The sequence below is a fragment of the Schistocerca serialis genome, chromosome 1 (assembly GCF_023864345.2).
Source record: "Schistocerca serialis cubense isolate TAMUIC-IGC-003099 chromosome 1, iqSchSeri2.2, whole genome shotgun sequence".
NCBI lineage: Eukaryota > Metazoa > Arthropoda > Insecta > Orthoptera > Acrididae > Schistocerca > Schistocerca serialis.
Genome location: NC_064638.1, coordinates 1,060,224,740 through 1,060,241,862, shown reverse-complemented (window position 1 = coordinate 1,060,241,862; position 17,123 = coordinate 1,060,224,740). Strand labels below are relative to the sequence as shown.

Sequence of the window (17,123 nt, the reverse complement as noted above, 5' to 3'; positions counted from 1 at the left end):
TTCCTTTGTTTTCGGATTGTACTTCCCTATGATCCTTCCAATGAATCTCAGTCTGGCATCTGCTTTACCGACGATCAACTTTATATGATCATTCCATTTTAAATCACTCCTAATGCCTACTCCCAAGTAATTTATGGAGTTAATTGCTTCCAGTTGCTGACCTGCTATTCTGTAGCTAAATGATATGGGATCTTTCTTTCTATGTATTCGCAGCACATTACACTTGTCTACATTGAGATTCAATTGCCATTCCCTGCACCATGCGTCAATTCGCTGCAGATCCTCCTGCATTTAAGTACAATTTTCCATTGTTACAACCTCTCGATATACCACAGCATCAACCGCAAAAAGTCTCAGTGAACTTCCGATGTTATCCACAAGGTCATTTATGTATACTGTGAATAGCAACGGTCCTACGACACTCCCCTGCGGCACACCTGAAATCACTCTTACTTCGGAAAACTTCTCTCCATTGAGAATGACATGCTGCCTTCTGTTTTCTAGGAACTCTTCAATCCAATCATACAATTAGTCTGATAGTCCATATGCTCTTACTTTGTTCATTAAACGACTGTGGGGAACTGTATCGAACGCCTTGCGGAAGTCAAGAAACACGGCATCGACCTGGGAACCCGTGTCTATGGCTCTCTGAGTCTCGTGGACGAATAGCGCGAGCTGGGTTTCACACGATCGTCTTTTTCGAAACCCATGCTGATTCCTACAGAGTAGATTTCTAGTCTCCAGAAAAGTCATTATACTCGAACATAATACGTGTTCCAAAATTCTACAACTGATCGACGTTAGAGATATAGGTCTATAGTTCTGCACATCTATTCGACGTCCTTTCTTGAAAACGGGGATAACCTGTGCTCTTTTCCAATGCTTTGGAACGCTACGATCTTCTAGAGACCTACGGTACACCGCTGCAAGAAGGGGGGCAAGTTCCTTCGCGTCCTCTGTGTAAAATCGAACTGGTATCCCACCAGGTCCAGCGGCCAAGTGTGAGTGCCTGCTGAGAGGTTTCGACTGATTTCGTGCAACCCACATAACGTAACGGTCATCCTTGTCCTTCTTTACGATAATCCTCGGTCGCACTCCGCTGGGGCAATGAAGATGCTCCTGCAGCTTTTCCGATGAAATGCATTTGATCACTCTCCATACAGTCCGTAATTTGATCTGGCTGAGTTTCCTCATCAGAGACAAGGGCATAGTCAGGAGTAGCTCAGGGAAGTGTGACAGAACTGCTCATATTCTGTGTATACGTAAGTGATATGACAGACAGGCTGGGCAGCAATTACGATAATTTGCTGACGACCGTAGAACCGCCGCAGTAGCTCAGCTGGTAAATACTGAAAAAAGACAACACTACCTTACACAGATCATCCCGCCATTTAGCGAAACTGCGGGAAACGCATCTCACCATAGCTGGGAGGGGATTTATACTCTATTTCTCCCCCACCCAATATGTAACGAATCTTCTGCAGGTCTAAGTCGTCGAGCAGTATCGCATACAAATTTACTGATCTCTTACACTAGGTGAGCCAACGGCCTTGCCGCAGTGGTCACAATGGTTCCCGTCAGACCACCGAAGTTAAGCGCTGTCGGGCTGGGCTAGCACTTGGATAGGTGACCATCCGGTCTGTCCAGCACTGCTGGCAAGCGGGGTTTACTCAGCCCTTGTGAGGCAAACTGAGGAGCAGCGGCTCCGGTCACGAAAACTGACAACAGCCGGGAGAGCGGTGTGCTGACCACATGCCCCTCCATATCCTCATTCAGTGCTGCCTGTGGGCTGATGATGACACGGTGGCCGGTAGGTACCGTTGGGTCTTCATGGCCTGTTCGGAAGGGTTTACACTATGCGAGACGAGTTTGGCCTCTCCTACAGGTTGGACACAACGGATGCAGCAATATTCCAAGGCAAGATATCGCAGCTCTGGACTTGCATTAGCATCTTGCGTTGCCTGAAGTTCAATGTACGGAGAAAAGTGTCAATCAACGTACTATTTTTTAAGACATCACCCTCTGGAGTGGTTTGATTCTGTTACCCATCTTTTACTTTCCTGTACTAATCTTCTCATCCTATTTAAGTCTACAATTTGTCCCCTTTACTGTCCCTTCTAGCTCCAAGTTAGCTACTCCCGTATGCCGCAGCTGATGTCCCACTAACCTTTCACTAAAAGCAATGACATCGTTTCCACCTGACTTTCACTATTATAAACGAGTAATTTATTCCGCGTCCGCAGCTCGTGGTCGTGCGGTAGCGTTCTCGCTTCCCGCACCCGGGTTCGATTTCCGGCGCGGTCAGGGATTTTCTCTGCCTCGTGATGACTGGATGTTGTGTGATGTCCTTAGGTTAGTTAGGTTTCAGTAGTTCTAAGTCCTAGGGGACTGATGACCATAGCTGTTAAGTCCCATAGTGCTCAGAGCCATTTGAACAATTTATTCAGCACTTGCAGCTATGTTTGAGCGTCTGCTCACTCTCAAGAGCACGAATAGATAAGGTCACAAATGGTTCAAATGGCTCTGAGCACTATGGGACTTAACATCTGTGGTCATCAGTCCCCTAGAACTTAGAACTACTTAAACCTAACTAACCTAAGGACATCACACACACCCGTGCCCGAGGCAGGATTCGAACCTGAGGCCGTAGCGGCCTCACGGTTCCACACTGAAGCGCCTAGAACCGCATGGTCACATCATACTCGTGCATCCACTGCGCACTTCAAAATGAAGAAACTCTCGAAACTAGCTACACTGGTGAATAAAGAACTCATTTATAATAACGAAAGTCTGATAGAAAATACATCATTCTTTAAATGTATCTAGACTTTGGTGCCCACCTTGATCAAGTAAATGTTTCGCTGCTTCTGAGAAAGATATTCACCTACTCTTTTGAGTAGTTTGCGTCAACTATTCCCCCCCCCCCCTTCCGCCCAAGACTCTGAAGCAGGCACTTGAATGGCGCCCAATATTCAACGAAATCAACGCATTGTCAGCACCCATATGTATCTTTTGGAAGAGTGGAGTAAAGCAATGGAAAGCGCTGCCGACAACGAAGAGAAGCTTGCCTTTTACATGCATTACTGGAAGCTATGATTCCTTTAGATTCACGGTTTGCAAGCGGCTTAATCTTGCCCCGGGGCTTAGAAGATCTTCCAAATATCTCTCTATGTTTGGCTACACAGGTAACAACAGCTCAGCTGAGGCTAGTCACAGAGAGGAAGTTGTCTGGAGCAACTTTTGCCGAAGAAGACAGACTTGTTTCGGAAAACTGTACATTAGGCCACACGAGTGTGCGGAATTATAGCTCTGAGAATCATGAAGGTGGTTTTGGTTGCGTTGTGCTGGGATAAAGGCTGAAGCTAGGGGGACAGCTTTCATTCGTTTAGTGTTAATTTTAAGAGATAGACCTGTGTAGGGACACTTGGGAATAATTCATTTACTTGAAGCGAGGAAACGGTGTATGAGCGTACCTCAAATGATTTATCTGTAAACTTGGTATCCCATTTTCTTTGAAGTAGCCTGTTGCCGAGTACGCGGAGCGTAGCAGCGACCATGGCTGTGACTGGGAACTTCCGAACCACTTTACGAATTTAGGAATTCGTTTCAAGAGTCAGAACAGAGGCTGCACTGGTGTGTCTTCACTGACTTGAGGAGGAGGAGGAGGAGGAGGAGGGAGGGAGGGAGGGAGGGAGGGAGGGAGGGAGGGAGGGAGGGAGAGGGAGGGAGAGAGAGAGAGAGAGAGAGAGAGAGAGAGAGAGAGACCGGCTGGTGACTTTTAATGAAATACTTTCCGAGCCGCGTGTCCGTCTGCTAGAAGAAGGGAGCACTTACAAATAACTTAACTATTTAGCTTCCATATCTGGAGGATTTAGTTAAGACACAATCACCGAAGAAAATTATTAGACTGTAACTTAGCTGTTTGCATGAAAACAATTTTATTGCAGTCACAGGTAGCAAATAAAAAATTAAGAAGTGTTGGAATAGCAGGAAATGAGTCAATTATTATTTGAAACGAGTTACTTGCAATTTCCTATCCTGTGGTGTCTTTGGTTTTGCCTTTTTTGTTTGGAAGACTTAAGATCAAATAAGGCAGAAGGAATAGTTAACATTCCCAGAGAATTTCTAAAATCATTGGCACGAAGTGGCAACAAAACGACTATTCACGTTCGTGTTTAGAATGTATTTGTCTGGCGATACACCATCACACTTTCGGAAAAAAATATCAGCCACACAATTCCGAAGACAGCAAGGGCTGACAAGTGCGAGAATTATCGCACAATCAGCTTAACAGCTCTGGGATCCAACTTGCTGTCAAGAATAATATACAGAAGAGTCGAATGGAAAATTGAGGACGTGTTAGATGTCGATCAGTTTGGCTTTGGGAAACGTAAAGGCACCAGAGTCGCAGTTCAGACATTGCGGCTAATAATGGAAGCAGGACTAGAAGAAAAATCAAGACAGGTTTATAGTATCTGTCGACACTAATAATGCATTCGACAACGTGAAATGGTGCAAGATGTTCTAAATTCTGAGGACAGTAAGGGTTAGCTATAAGGAGAGACGGATAATATACAACATGAACAAGAACCAAGAGTGAATAATAAGAGTGTAAGACAGAGATGTAATCTTTCGCCCCTACTGTTCAATATATACATCGAAGAAGTAATGAGGAAAATTGAAGGAAGGTTCAAGAGTGGAATTAAAATCCAAAGTGGAAGGATATCAATGATAAGATTCCCTGATGACATTGCTATACTGAGTGAAAGTAAAGAATAATTACGTGATCTGCTGAATGGAATGAACAGTCTAATGAGTACAGGATATGGACTGAGAGTAAATCAAAGAAAGACGAAAATAATGAGAAAGAGGAGAAAAGAGAATAGCGAGAAACTTAACATCGGGATTGATGATCACGTCGTAGAGGAAGTTAAGGAATTTTGCTACCTACGCAGCAAAATAACCACTGACGGACAGAACAAGGAGGACATCAACAGCAGCACTGGCAAAAAGGGTATTCCTGGCTAAGAGAAGTCTACTAGTATCAAACAAAGGCCTTAAATTCAGGAAGAAATTTCTGAGAACGTACATCTCGAGCACAGCATTATATGTCAGTGAAACATGAACTGTAGGAAAACCGGAACAGAAGAGAATCGAAGCATTTGAGATGTGGTTCTGTAAGTAGGCTGTTTAGGTTTTTATGCTGGTAACATCACGTATTGCTCTGTATGAAAATCGCTGACTGTGCTGTGTGCAGTCTGTGGCTGGTTGGACTCACTGTTGGAATAGTCGCTTGTGTAGTGTTGGGCTGTTGGATGTGAACAGCGCGTAGCGTTGTGAAGTTGGAGGTGAGCCGCCAGCAGTGGTGGATGTGGGGAGAGAGATGCCAGAGTTTTGAGAGCGGACGATCTGGATGTGTGTCCGTCAGAAAAAGGAAATTTGTAAGACTGGATGTTATGTGAATTTTGAAGACTATTATGGTAAATACATTGTTTGTTCTCTATCAAAATCTTTCATTTGCTAACTATGCCTATCAGTAGTTAGTGCCTTCAGTAGTTAGAATCTTTTATTTAACTGGCAGTATTGGCGCTCTCTGTATTGCAGTAGATCGAGTAACGAAAATTTTTGTGAGGTAAGTAAGTCATGAAAGGTATAAGTTATTGTTAGTCAGAGCAGCCATTCTTTTGTAGGGATTATTGAAAGTCAGATTGCGTTGCGCTAAAAATATTGTGTGTCGGTTTAGTGGTGATCAGAATAAGTAAAGAGAAAACTGTCAGAGAACGTTTGAGTTTTGCACAGCTGTTAAAAAATCAAATAACGTAGAAGTTTACCAGAACAGTCATTCATAATTTTTCAAAGGGGACGTTTCAGTTCTACCGACAAATGTTAAAAATTAGGTGAACTGATAAGGTAAGGAACGAAGAGGTTCTGCGCAGAATCGGAGAGGTAGATAATATACGAAAACATTGACAGGAAGAAAGTACAGGACGATAGAACATCTTTTAAGACATCAGCGAATAACTGCCATGGTTCTAGAGGGAGCTGCAGTGGGTAAAAGTTGTAGAGGAAGACAGAGACTGGAGTACATCCTGGAAATAATTAAGGACGTAGGTTGCAGAGGTGTTCTGAGATGAAGAGGGCAGCATCAAACCAGTCGGAAGACACCAGACTCATAACAAAAAAAAACAAAAAAAAAAAAAATGATACGCTTAGAGTGTTCTGAGGCTATAATGAGTAGCGTAGGATGCATTTCAGTTGGAGGTTCAAATGGTTCAAATGGCTCTGAGCACTATGGGACTTAACATCTATGGTCATCAGTCCCCTAGAACTTAGAACTACTTAAACCTAACTAACCTAAGGACATCACACAACACCCAGTCATCACGAGGCAGAGAAAATCCCTGACCCCGCCGGGAATCGAACCCGGGAACCCGCGCGTGGGAAGCGAGAAGGCTACCGCACGACCACGAGCTGCGGACCTCAGTTGGAGGGAAACGGACATCTCTAAACAGGGTAATCGCAGATGTTGGACAGGCAAATACATGTACAAGAAAAGTAACTGTGGAGAAACCTTGTGAGCGTGCCTGCTTTCGATACCTCGCGTCACGCTCTGGAAGTGGTTATGTTTGGCTCTGGCAAGAGAGAGCGGGCGCGAGATCCGTTCCGTGCAGACGGCAGGAAGAGGCTTGGACGCTAAGTCGCTTGGAGTGAGGACTGGGGAAGGGGGACGGCTTGTCGACGACGGAGAGTAACGGTGGGGTAGGTCCGTGTTGTGATCGCGTGGATCCGCTCTGTGGATCCTGATGTGTAGCCCGAGCATGGAGGCGGTTCTACGGTGGATACGTAAACGGATCAAGGTGGAATCGTCGGCCGGCAGGATGACACTGGTTGTCAGTCTCCGTGGATTCTTCCGTCAGATGCCGCTCTGTGGAGCAGTTCCACTACACTCACGCAGGAAGACCACGCGCGCTGCGGGCTGCTCCATCCCCGCCGTGACCTTTCTGCATTATGCCGGGTGACCAACTTTGAGAACTTCCGTCGCCTTTAATACTTGCTCACGTGCTCACCTGGTGAAAGACTGACAATATTGTTGTGAGCATTTTATTTTTTTTTTCTTCGCATTCGGGTCGCTCCAACTCATTTCGATTTGTTCTTGGAACTATTAATTTCGTCCCACCGAGGATTTGATAGTAGAAGTCTTAACGATCAGATCGCAATCACTGCTCTGCCTTCCGCGCTTTAAGTGGCACTAATGTGTGGATTAAATTACTGTTTAAAAATAAATAAAAAACGAGAGAAGACGAAGAGGAAAAAGAAGAAGAAAAAGACCCATACTGTGAGAATTGTGTATTTTCTGAGTGAGTTTTCCAAGATTTTTTGGTCTTTAAGAAATGTTGCTGGTAGTTTATTCCTTTGCTACTCAGCTTTCTAAATACGACTGTATACTGAAGGAGGTTGTTTGTGGCTGCACGATATGTATTTCATCACGCTGGAGCCCGAAATTATTCTCACCAACAGTCTGTCACATTTACTGCTTTTAAACGGCTGTGTGTATTTATTGGGCTCTTTTAAGGTACTTGAAACATTCTAATGTGTTGCTTTGTAGTTTAACCAGCTGTTATGCCAACAGTCACGATTGTAAGTTCCATGAGGAATTAATTATTATTCTTTTCACTAGAGCATTTCCAGGTATGTTTAAGGTTGCCAAGAGTACTGGGCTAGTCCTTTGTGTAAATTAATCATCATTTGTATGATCTTGTTACTTGCCGCATGTTGTGCCAATGTTTTATGGGAGGGAATTAACTCGTGTTTAACACCTGCATTTCACTTAGTACGTTTTGTCCTGTTTAGTTTTGAACAGGTTACTGTAGCTTCCTGGTGTTTCCAGATAATTGTTACACCGTGTTGTGAGAGAGAGCGTGACGCTAAACCCGTAATTGCGGGTTTCCGCAGTGATTTATCACAGTAGCTGTCTTGTAAAATCTCTTAGCGCACTTAATTTGGTCAGTGAAATAATTGCCGCTTTCCGTGCACTTTCGGGGGCGGTTCCGCAAGTGGCCATATGTGTGGCTCTATAATACATTTGGATGCGCACCAGCTTAATTGTTTCTTCTGACCTGAAGTTTAAGGAAAGTTTCCAGACTTCTGGCGTTGTCCGCTCTTTAGTCACTTAAAGTTAACTGGATTTTGCGACAGGAGCCGCAATATCAATAAACGTTCATCGGTGTGAAGTGTTTGTGCCCGCATCTCGTGGTCGTGCGGTAGCGTTCTCGCTTCCCACGCCCGGGTTCCCGGGTTCGATTCCCGGCGGGGTCAGGGATTTTCTCTGCCTCGTGATGGCTGGGTGTTGTGTGCTGTCCTTAGGTTAGTTAGGTTTAAGTAGTTCTAAGTTCTAGGGGACTGATGACCATAGATGTTAAGTCCCATAGTGCTCAGAGCCATTTGAACCATTTTGAAGTGTTTGTGTCAGTGTCTGTGTCGGGTGCCAGTTTGTGAGGCTTCCCGATTATGCTAGAGACGTCGGGGCATGGTATCAGCCACTGCGTGGCTTGTTCATAAGCAGAGCTTCTGATATATATATATATATGTGTGTGTGTGTGTGTGTGTGTGTGTGTGTGTGTGTGTGCTTTACCTCCCATTAAGACGGCTCTTTACTAGTAATATTCTCTGACCCAAACACTGATCTTTAATACTTCTATTAATTAAGTAATGATGTATGTATGTGAACAATTTGTTCTATAACCAGAATTAATGATTTCTAGTAACTTCACTTACAGCAAGCACTGAAATTATTTGTCCAGACAAGTATTTCCCTCTTCAAATAATGTGTCAGATCAAGGAATAATATTCTCGCAATTTATCGTAAAGTAAGCATTTGTGTGACTTTTTAATATTCGATCCCAAACAGGGTTAATGTCTATTATTACTGTTTCAAAGGAAAGATCAACGTTCAGCTCTAAGCAGCCAGAATACAACCCTTAATAAATGCAGTTAAAAACTAGTTGGGTCACGAAAGATGTTCAATGTCCTGTTTCGCAATCCTTCCGATCCCAAGACAACCAGGCACAGAAGTCATGCACCATCTTGGGTAACAGATGAAATATTTCATCTGATCGCCGAAAGAAGAAGTAAATAAATGTTCAGCGAAAGCCAGGAATACAACAACATAAATCCCATAAAGAGACGATCCCCTGGAGAGCTACCTCAGCATGTAGGAAAGTCAAAACAACATTTGGTAAAATTATAGGCGTGGTCGGTAAATTAAGAGTGTGACGAGCATTACACTGTTAAAGCAGGAGAAAGAGCGGTTGGATGGAAACGGTACGTTGAAGACCCCTACGAGGGAGAGCATTTGTCTGACGGCGTACTAGAAAAAATGGCTCTGAGCACTATGGGACTTAGCATATGAGGTAATCAGTCCCCTAGACTTACAAGCCTAATTAACCTAAGGACATCACACACATCCATGCCCGAGGCAGGATTCGAACCTGCGACCGTAGAAGCAGCGCGGTTCCGGACTGAAGCGCCTAGGACCGCTCGGTCACAGCGGCCGGCTACTAGAAAAAGAAGCAGGAGTCGGTACAGAAGAGATAGCGGATCTAATCTTAGAATCGGAATTTAAAAGCGCTTTGGATGATTTTGAAACAAGGCAGTCTATCAAAATTTCTAAAATCATGGGAGGAAGTGTTAACTAAACGACTATTCAGGTTCGCGTGTAGAGTCTGAGAGTGCTGACGCACTATCAGACTTCCGGAAAGATACTATCCACACAGTTCCGAAAACAGCGAGTCGAGATAAGTGTGTGAACTATCGCACAATAAGATTAACAGCTCAAGCATCCAAGATAGTGACAAGAATAACGTACAGAAGAATAGTAAAAATTGGGGATGCCTTAGATGACGATCAGTTTTGTTTTTGGAAAGGTAAAGGCACAAGATAGGCAGCACGAACGCTGCGCTTGATAATTGAAGCAAGACTGATGAAAAGTCAAGACACGTTCATAGGATCTGTCTACCTGGAAAAAGTGTTCGGCAGCGTAAAATGGTGCGAGATGTTCGAAATGCTAAGGAAAACGGAGTAAGCTACAGGGAAAGATAATAAATATACAACAAGTGTAAGAATCAAGTGGCAATAATAAGATCAGAGGACGAAGAACGACGTGCTCGGATTAAAAAGCAGATTAGATGCAATCTTTCAGGCCTACTATTCAACCCACACGTGAAAAAAGCAACAGTATGATCCAGATTCAGGGTGAAAGGATATCAATGGTAAGATTTGCTGATGACATTCTTATCCTAAGTGAAGGGAAAGAAGAAATACATCCGCTGAATGGAATGAGCACTCTAATGAGTACAGAATATGGACTGAGAGCAAACCGAAGAAAGACGATAGTAATGAGGAGTGGAGTGGTAGGAATGTGAATAGCAACACTTGACACAAAACCTGGTGTTCACACAGAAGACGAAGTTAAGGGACTCTGCTACCTTGGAAGCAAAACAAACCATGGTGCGCGAAGCAAAGCGAGCATAAAAAAGAGACAAGCACAGAAAAAGAGAACACGCCTGGCCAAGAGAAACCTGCTAACGTCAAACATACGCCTTAATTTAAGGATGAAATTTCCGAGAATACGTTTAGAGCACAGCATTGTACAACAGTAATTCGTGAACTATAGGTAAGCTGCAGCGAAGCGTTCGAGATCTAGTGCTGTAGAAGAATACTGAAAATTTTCTGGACTGATAAGGTAAGGAATGGAGAGATTCTCCTCAGAATCAGTGAAGAAACGGACATATGGGAAACACTGACAAGAAGAAAGAACAGGGCGATAGAACATGTTTTAGGACATCATGGAATACGTTCTGGAGCTGGAGAGGGAGACAGAAAGTGAAATATATCCAACAAATAATTGATGATCTAGGATTAAGATGAAGAATTTGGCAGAAGAGAAGAGTTCGCTACAAGCCGCATCAAATCAGTCAGAAGAATGATGACCCATATGAAAAATATTACCTGACTTGATTATAAGAAGTCGGTAAGGAACATAGAGTTTTGGTGGATCTTCAGAGTACTGATGCCTTCAAACGGCATACTTTCATAGAACACGAGTTTAATATAAAAATTTTTGGACCACCAATACGAAGTTTTCTGTAACTTCATGGCACATTTTTAAGATACTGAGTGTGCTTGTGCTTCGAAAAGGCGTAGATTCCTAAGTTTTAAGATACAATAAATAACTGATGACGGTCGAAGTAGAGAGGATATAAAATGTAGACTGGTAATGGCAAGGAAAGCGTTTCTCAAGAAGAGAAATTTACTAACATCGAGTATAGATTTAAGTGTCAGGAAGTCGTTTCTGAAAGTATTTGTATGGAGTGTAGCCATGTATGGAAGTGAAACACGGACGATAAATGGTTTGGACAAGAAGATAATTGAAGCTTTCGAAATGTGGTGCTACAGAAGAATGCAGAAGATTAGATGGGTAGATCACATAACTAATGAGGAGGTATTGAATAGAATTGGGGAGAAGAGTTTGTGGCACAACTTGACAAGAAGAAGGGACCGGTTGGTAGGACATGTTCTGAGGCATCAAGGGATCACAAATTTAGCATTGGAGGGCAGCGTGGAGGGTAAAAATCGTAGAGGGAGACCAAGAGCTGAATACACTAAGCAGATTCAGAAGGATGTAGGTTGTAGTAAGTACTGGGAGATGAAGAAGCTTGCACAGGATAGAGTAGCATGGAGAGCTGCATCAAACCTGTCTCAGGACTGAAGACCACAACAACAACAACAACAACATTATACCCTTCAAATATGAAATCCAGTATGGAGTCTTCCAATATTGCAATGGAAAGAGAGATGGTCTGCATGTTATGTACGTGGAGATCTTCCATCGCATTTGTCTACTATCAAAAGTGTGTTCAGTATAACTGGCATGCTTAATATTCCTCTACACATTGGGAGACACTAAAACGTTATTTTTCTAGGCTATGACATTACAAATTCGGCATGCGCAAAGTTGTCAGTCGAATGCACGATCCATGTGAAGACGGCGATACATGTGAAGATTAGCGACTGGAATAGCAAATGTGGGGACTGACACTGGTAGAGAAAATAACCCTCCGTCACACACCCTAACGTATCTCGCGGTTTATGCAGGGTGTAACTAAATTTAGAGACGTTGAGGACCTGTACTTGGGAACAAATCGGTTAGTTTTAACTCATGTGCCGGAACGTGCCGTTTTGCCGCTACACGTGAAATAGTACAACACTTGTTGAAATCTCTCGCAGTTTCGGTGCCACTGACTAGAGTGTTAGGTACGTCGTTCACTGAGCGCCTGATGTTTCACGCCAACTACATGTCTGTTTACATGCAGTTCATTGAGTTTGTGATCTGCCCAGAGACGTCTGTACCTGCTGTTGTGCTTGTGGCCTTAGCTCTCACTGCACATCTGAGTCCAAGCGGTACGTATATTTCATTTTTATTGTGTTACTGCTGAACACGGTGAACTACACGTTTGCGGAATACTCCGACATGTTGTATGTACAGCGAAGTTCGGTGGAACGGGTGCACACCTTTATAAAAATGTGCCACTGCATGTGCGCCGAAACATGTGGTTCCAGCACGATGGCACACAATCTCATTTTTCACTTGAAGGCCAAGATCATCTGGCCCAAGGATTTTGGCGATAGTGGACAGACCGCGGTGGCTGGTTGCTTGGCCTGCACTTTCTCCCGACCTGAACCCCTAGATTACTATTTGTGGGGACACACGTAACCCTTGATTTCGAAGACCCCTGCGGCATCCGAAACAGACCTACTGGTGCGGCTTATGGCTGCAACGGATGCCGGAGGACCAGGGACTGATGATCGTGTGTACCGGAACATGGCACAGAGGTACCGCATCTGTTGGCGGTTATCACGTCGAGCTCTGCTTTTAACAACGAGCAGTAGGAATCAGAGAGCAACGTGTGATATTCTGCTTTCAGCGGGAAAACGGTACCTATTCGGACACGAGTTTCTAATCTAACCATCTTGGTCCTATTACAATTCCTCATAGTCCGTCTACACACTAATGAACCAAATCATTATGACCACTGCCCACCGCGACTTTGGACGCTACCCGGTGGCGATGCAGGCACGTGACACGATAACAAAAGTATGTAAGCGGGGCAACACGGACAGCGATCACCGTAGTGAAAATATGGGCTGCAAATGCGGAAATCCACAGAGGAAAGCGACTTTGACCAAGGGCAGGTTATTATTGCGCAGAACCTGTGAACTAGTATCTCGAAAACGGCGAAGCTGGTCGAATGTTCACGTGCTACTGCCCTGAGCATTTCCGGAAAGAGGTAGAAGGACGGTGAAACTACCACTAGGCGCTGAATGGTTGGATGTCAACGACTCTTCACAGAACGCGGTGTTCGGAGGCTTGTCTGCTCTTTAAAGTAGAATAGATGGTGATTTGTGGCATCTCTGCTGAAAAAGCACAAGGCTGGTAGACGCACAAGTGCTTAGGAGCACACCGCTCATCATACACTACTGGCCAATTAAGTTGCTACACCAAGAAGAAATGCAGATGATAAACGGGTTTTCATTGGACAAATATATTATACTAGAACTGACATGTGATTACATTTTCACGCAATTTGGGTGCATGGATCCTGAGAAATCAGTACCCACAACAACCACCTCTGGCCGTAATAGCGGTCTTGATACGCCTGGGCATTGAGTTCAAAATGGTTCAAATAGCTCTGAGCACTATTCGACTTAACTTCTGAGGTCATCAGTCGCCTAGAACTTGGAACTAATTAAACCTAACTAACCTAAGGACATCACACACATCCATGCCCGAGGCAGGATTTGAACCTGCGACCGTAGCAGTCGCTCGGTTCCAGACTGTAGCGCCTAGAACCTCGCGGCCACGTAGGCCGGCAGGGCATTCAGTCAAACAGAGCTTGGATGGCGTGAACAGGTACAGCTGCCCATGCAGCTTCAACACGATACCATAGTTCATCAAGAGTAGTGACTAGCGTATTGTGACGAGCCAGTTGCTCGGCCACCATTGACCAGACATTTCCAATTGGTGAGAGATCTGGAGAATATGCTGGCCAGGGCAGCAGTCGAACATTTTCTGTATCCACGAACGCTCGTACAGGGCCATCGTGCATTATCCTGCTGAAATGTAGGGTTTCGCAGGGATCGAATGAAGGGTAGAGCCACGGGAAGTAACACATCTGAAATGTAACGTCCACTGTTCAAAGTGTCGTCAGTGCGAACAAGAGGTGACCGAGAAGTCTAACCAATGGCATCCCATACCATCACGCCGGGTGATACGCCATTATGGCGATGACGAATACACGCTTCCAATGAGCGTTCACAGCGATGTCGCCAAACACGGATGCGACTATCATGATGCTGTAAACAGAACCTAGATTCATCCGAAAAAATGACGTTTTGCCAGTCGTGCACCCAGGTTCGTCGTTGAGTACACCATCGCAGGTGATCCTGTCTGTGATGCAGCGTCAAGGGTAACCGCAGCCATGGTCTCCGAGCTGATAGTCCATGCTGCTGCAAATGTCGTCGAACTGTTCGTGCAGATGGTTGTTATCTTGCAAACGTCCCCATCTGTTGACTCGGGGATCGAGACGTGGCTGTACGATCCGTTACAGCCATGCGGATAAGATAACTGTCATCTCGACTGCTAGAGGTACAAGGCCGTTGGGATCCAGCACGGCGTTCCGTATTACCCTCCTGAACCCACCGATTCCATATTCTGTTAACAGTCATTGGATCTCGACCAACGCGAGTAGCAATGTTGCGGTACGATGGACCGCAATCTCGATAGGCTACAATCCGACCTTTATCAAAGTCGGAAACGTGATGGTACGCATTTCTCCTCCTTACACTAGGCATCACAACAAAGTTTCACCAGGCAACGCCGGTCAACTGCTGTTTGTGTATGAGAAATCGGTTGGAAACTTTCATCATGTCAGCACGTTGTAGGTGTCGCCACCGGCGCCAGTCTTGTGTGAATGCTGTGAAAAGCTAATCATTTGCATATCACAGCATCTACTTCCTGTCGGTTAAATTTCGCGTCTGTAGCACGTCATCTTCGTGGTGTAGCAATTTTAATGGCCATTAGTGTACATTGTTGAAAATGGAGCTCCACAGAAGACCATGCCTAGGTGTTCACATGTTGACAAAACGGCATCGTTTGTTACGATCGCATTGGGCACCGGACTATCGGGACTTGATCGTCGATCAATGGCAAGGTGTTGGCTCTTCGGGTGGATCACATTTTCGCTTCACTAGGTCGATGGCTGTCTCCAAAAATGTCGTTATAGAGGTGAACAGTGCAGGATTATGCTATGGAAGACATTCTCCTGCCTTTGCTTCCGAACGGTGACAGTAATAGAAGACACGCTGACAGCTGCGAACCACCTGCATCCCTTCATGTTTGATGTTTCCCCTTGGGCCATGTCATCCTTCAGCAGAAAATTTGTCCGTTTCTCGCAAGTAGAACCACGCTATAGTAGTTTCAGTAGATTTATAGTGAGCTAACGTTGATGTCTCAGAGATCAAATTCGTCTGATGTAAATCCTATGGAATCCATATGAGTCACTATCGGCCACCATCATCACGTACGCAAATCAGCTGCCCGTTATTTATGCGAAGTACATTACCTGTGCGTAGACACCTAATGCGACTTACCTCCACAAGCCTATCAACAATCTTTTGGATCGCTGAAAGCAGAATCAGTGAGACATTTCGATCCAAAGACAGACCGACAAGCTATTAAGCAGCCGGTCATAATATTTTGGCTCATTAGAGTAGGCACACAGTGTAGATGTAAAGATGTTGTGTATATTAATGAGAACTATTGCTGGGTTCCCAGCGGGAGATATCTGTGTTTGCTAACCTATATCATGCCACCATCTCGGCCTTTAGTTCGACACAGATTACGCATAAACAGCAAGGGCAGGTGTGTACTGAGGTACCTGGATTGAGATCTGGCGGCAGCGGTGACGGTGGCGAAGGCGATGGCTCCGGAGGCGACGGCGTCGATGTCGTCGTCGACGTCGTCGTGTTGGTGGTCCTGTAGTTGGGCGTAGCGGTGGGCGGCCTGCGGCTGAAGGCGAGCCCCATCCCCACCCCTGCCCCCGTGCCGGGTCCAGGGCCCGGCGCAGAACCCGGGCGCGGCAGCAGCGTGGGCGGCGCCGGCAGGTAGTGTGGCTGCAGCAGCCCGGGGGGGTAGCGGGGGAGGTCGCTGGCGCCGCCGGCCGACGACGTGTCGTTCAGGACGCGAACCCGCACCTCCGTCTTGAGGCTGATCGGGCTCGACGGGTCGTCCACCTTCACGTACAGGTACAGCGGTTTCCCCACCTGCCGGCACAACACCACATGTAAGCTACTCCACATGGCCGCAAACAGTGTCTTATTTTTTAATACTAAGGCTTCGAACTTTTTTAAAAAATTGTGCATATACTAGTACAATTGAGAAGCCTGTTTTGCGCCAGTAGGATTACTCGTGTAGTTACGTAAAATAGTCGACTTTAGGGTGAATCGAAATACACTACCTAACGACATAAGGGGAATTATGTAACCTGAAGGTGGAGGGGGGGGGGGGAGGAGGAACAAAACTGATGATATGAGCTGCATCGGTACATTATGCGGGATCGGCAGCAACGACCGAAAATGTGAGCCAGATCGGGACTCGAACCTGGGATCTCCTTAGTAGGCTGTTACGTTAACCACAGAGCCATCCTGACACTGTTTATCATGTCTGTTTATCATGTCTGAGTGCCCCCCCCCCCCCCCTTGAGCCACACTTTCACCTAGCACCACCTATCGGCCTCTTGTCTTCTGGGCAAGTCATAAAGAAGAGGCATCATGCATTCATATGAAAAAAATGGAAAGAGAAAATGAAGTGAAACTTCATGGCTTCAGCGGGAATGTGAAGTTATTTCGGAGATTACAAAATCGAGTCAAATTTACAAACTTGGGCCTAAGAGCTTCCTTATCAGTAGGATGAGCGCTCCCACTGGCTTAGATGCTTACAGTGACACGCTTAGTAACATTTTCGTAAAAGCATTCTACCACCTCCTGAGGAAAAATGGCTTACCTCT

General features: G+C 45.2%; 1 protein-coding gene across 1 annotated transcript in view; it reads right to left on the bottom strand.

The window, feature by feature from the left end:
• The window catches only part of LOC126415550 (tyrosine kinase receptor Cad96Ca), a 512,455-nt gene that overhangs the window by 141,724 nt on the left and 353,608 nt on the right, over positions 1-17,123 (bottom strand). The window contains exon 3 of the mRNA XM_050083437.1: positions 15,996-16,380. Within this exon, the coding sequence (XP_049939394.1) occupies positions 15,996-16,380 (385 nt within the window). The remainder of the gene's footprint in view (positions 1-15,995; positions 16,381-17,123) is intronic.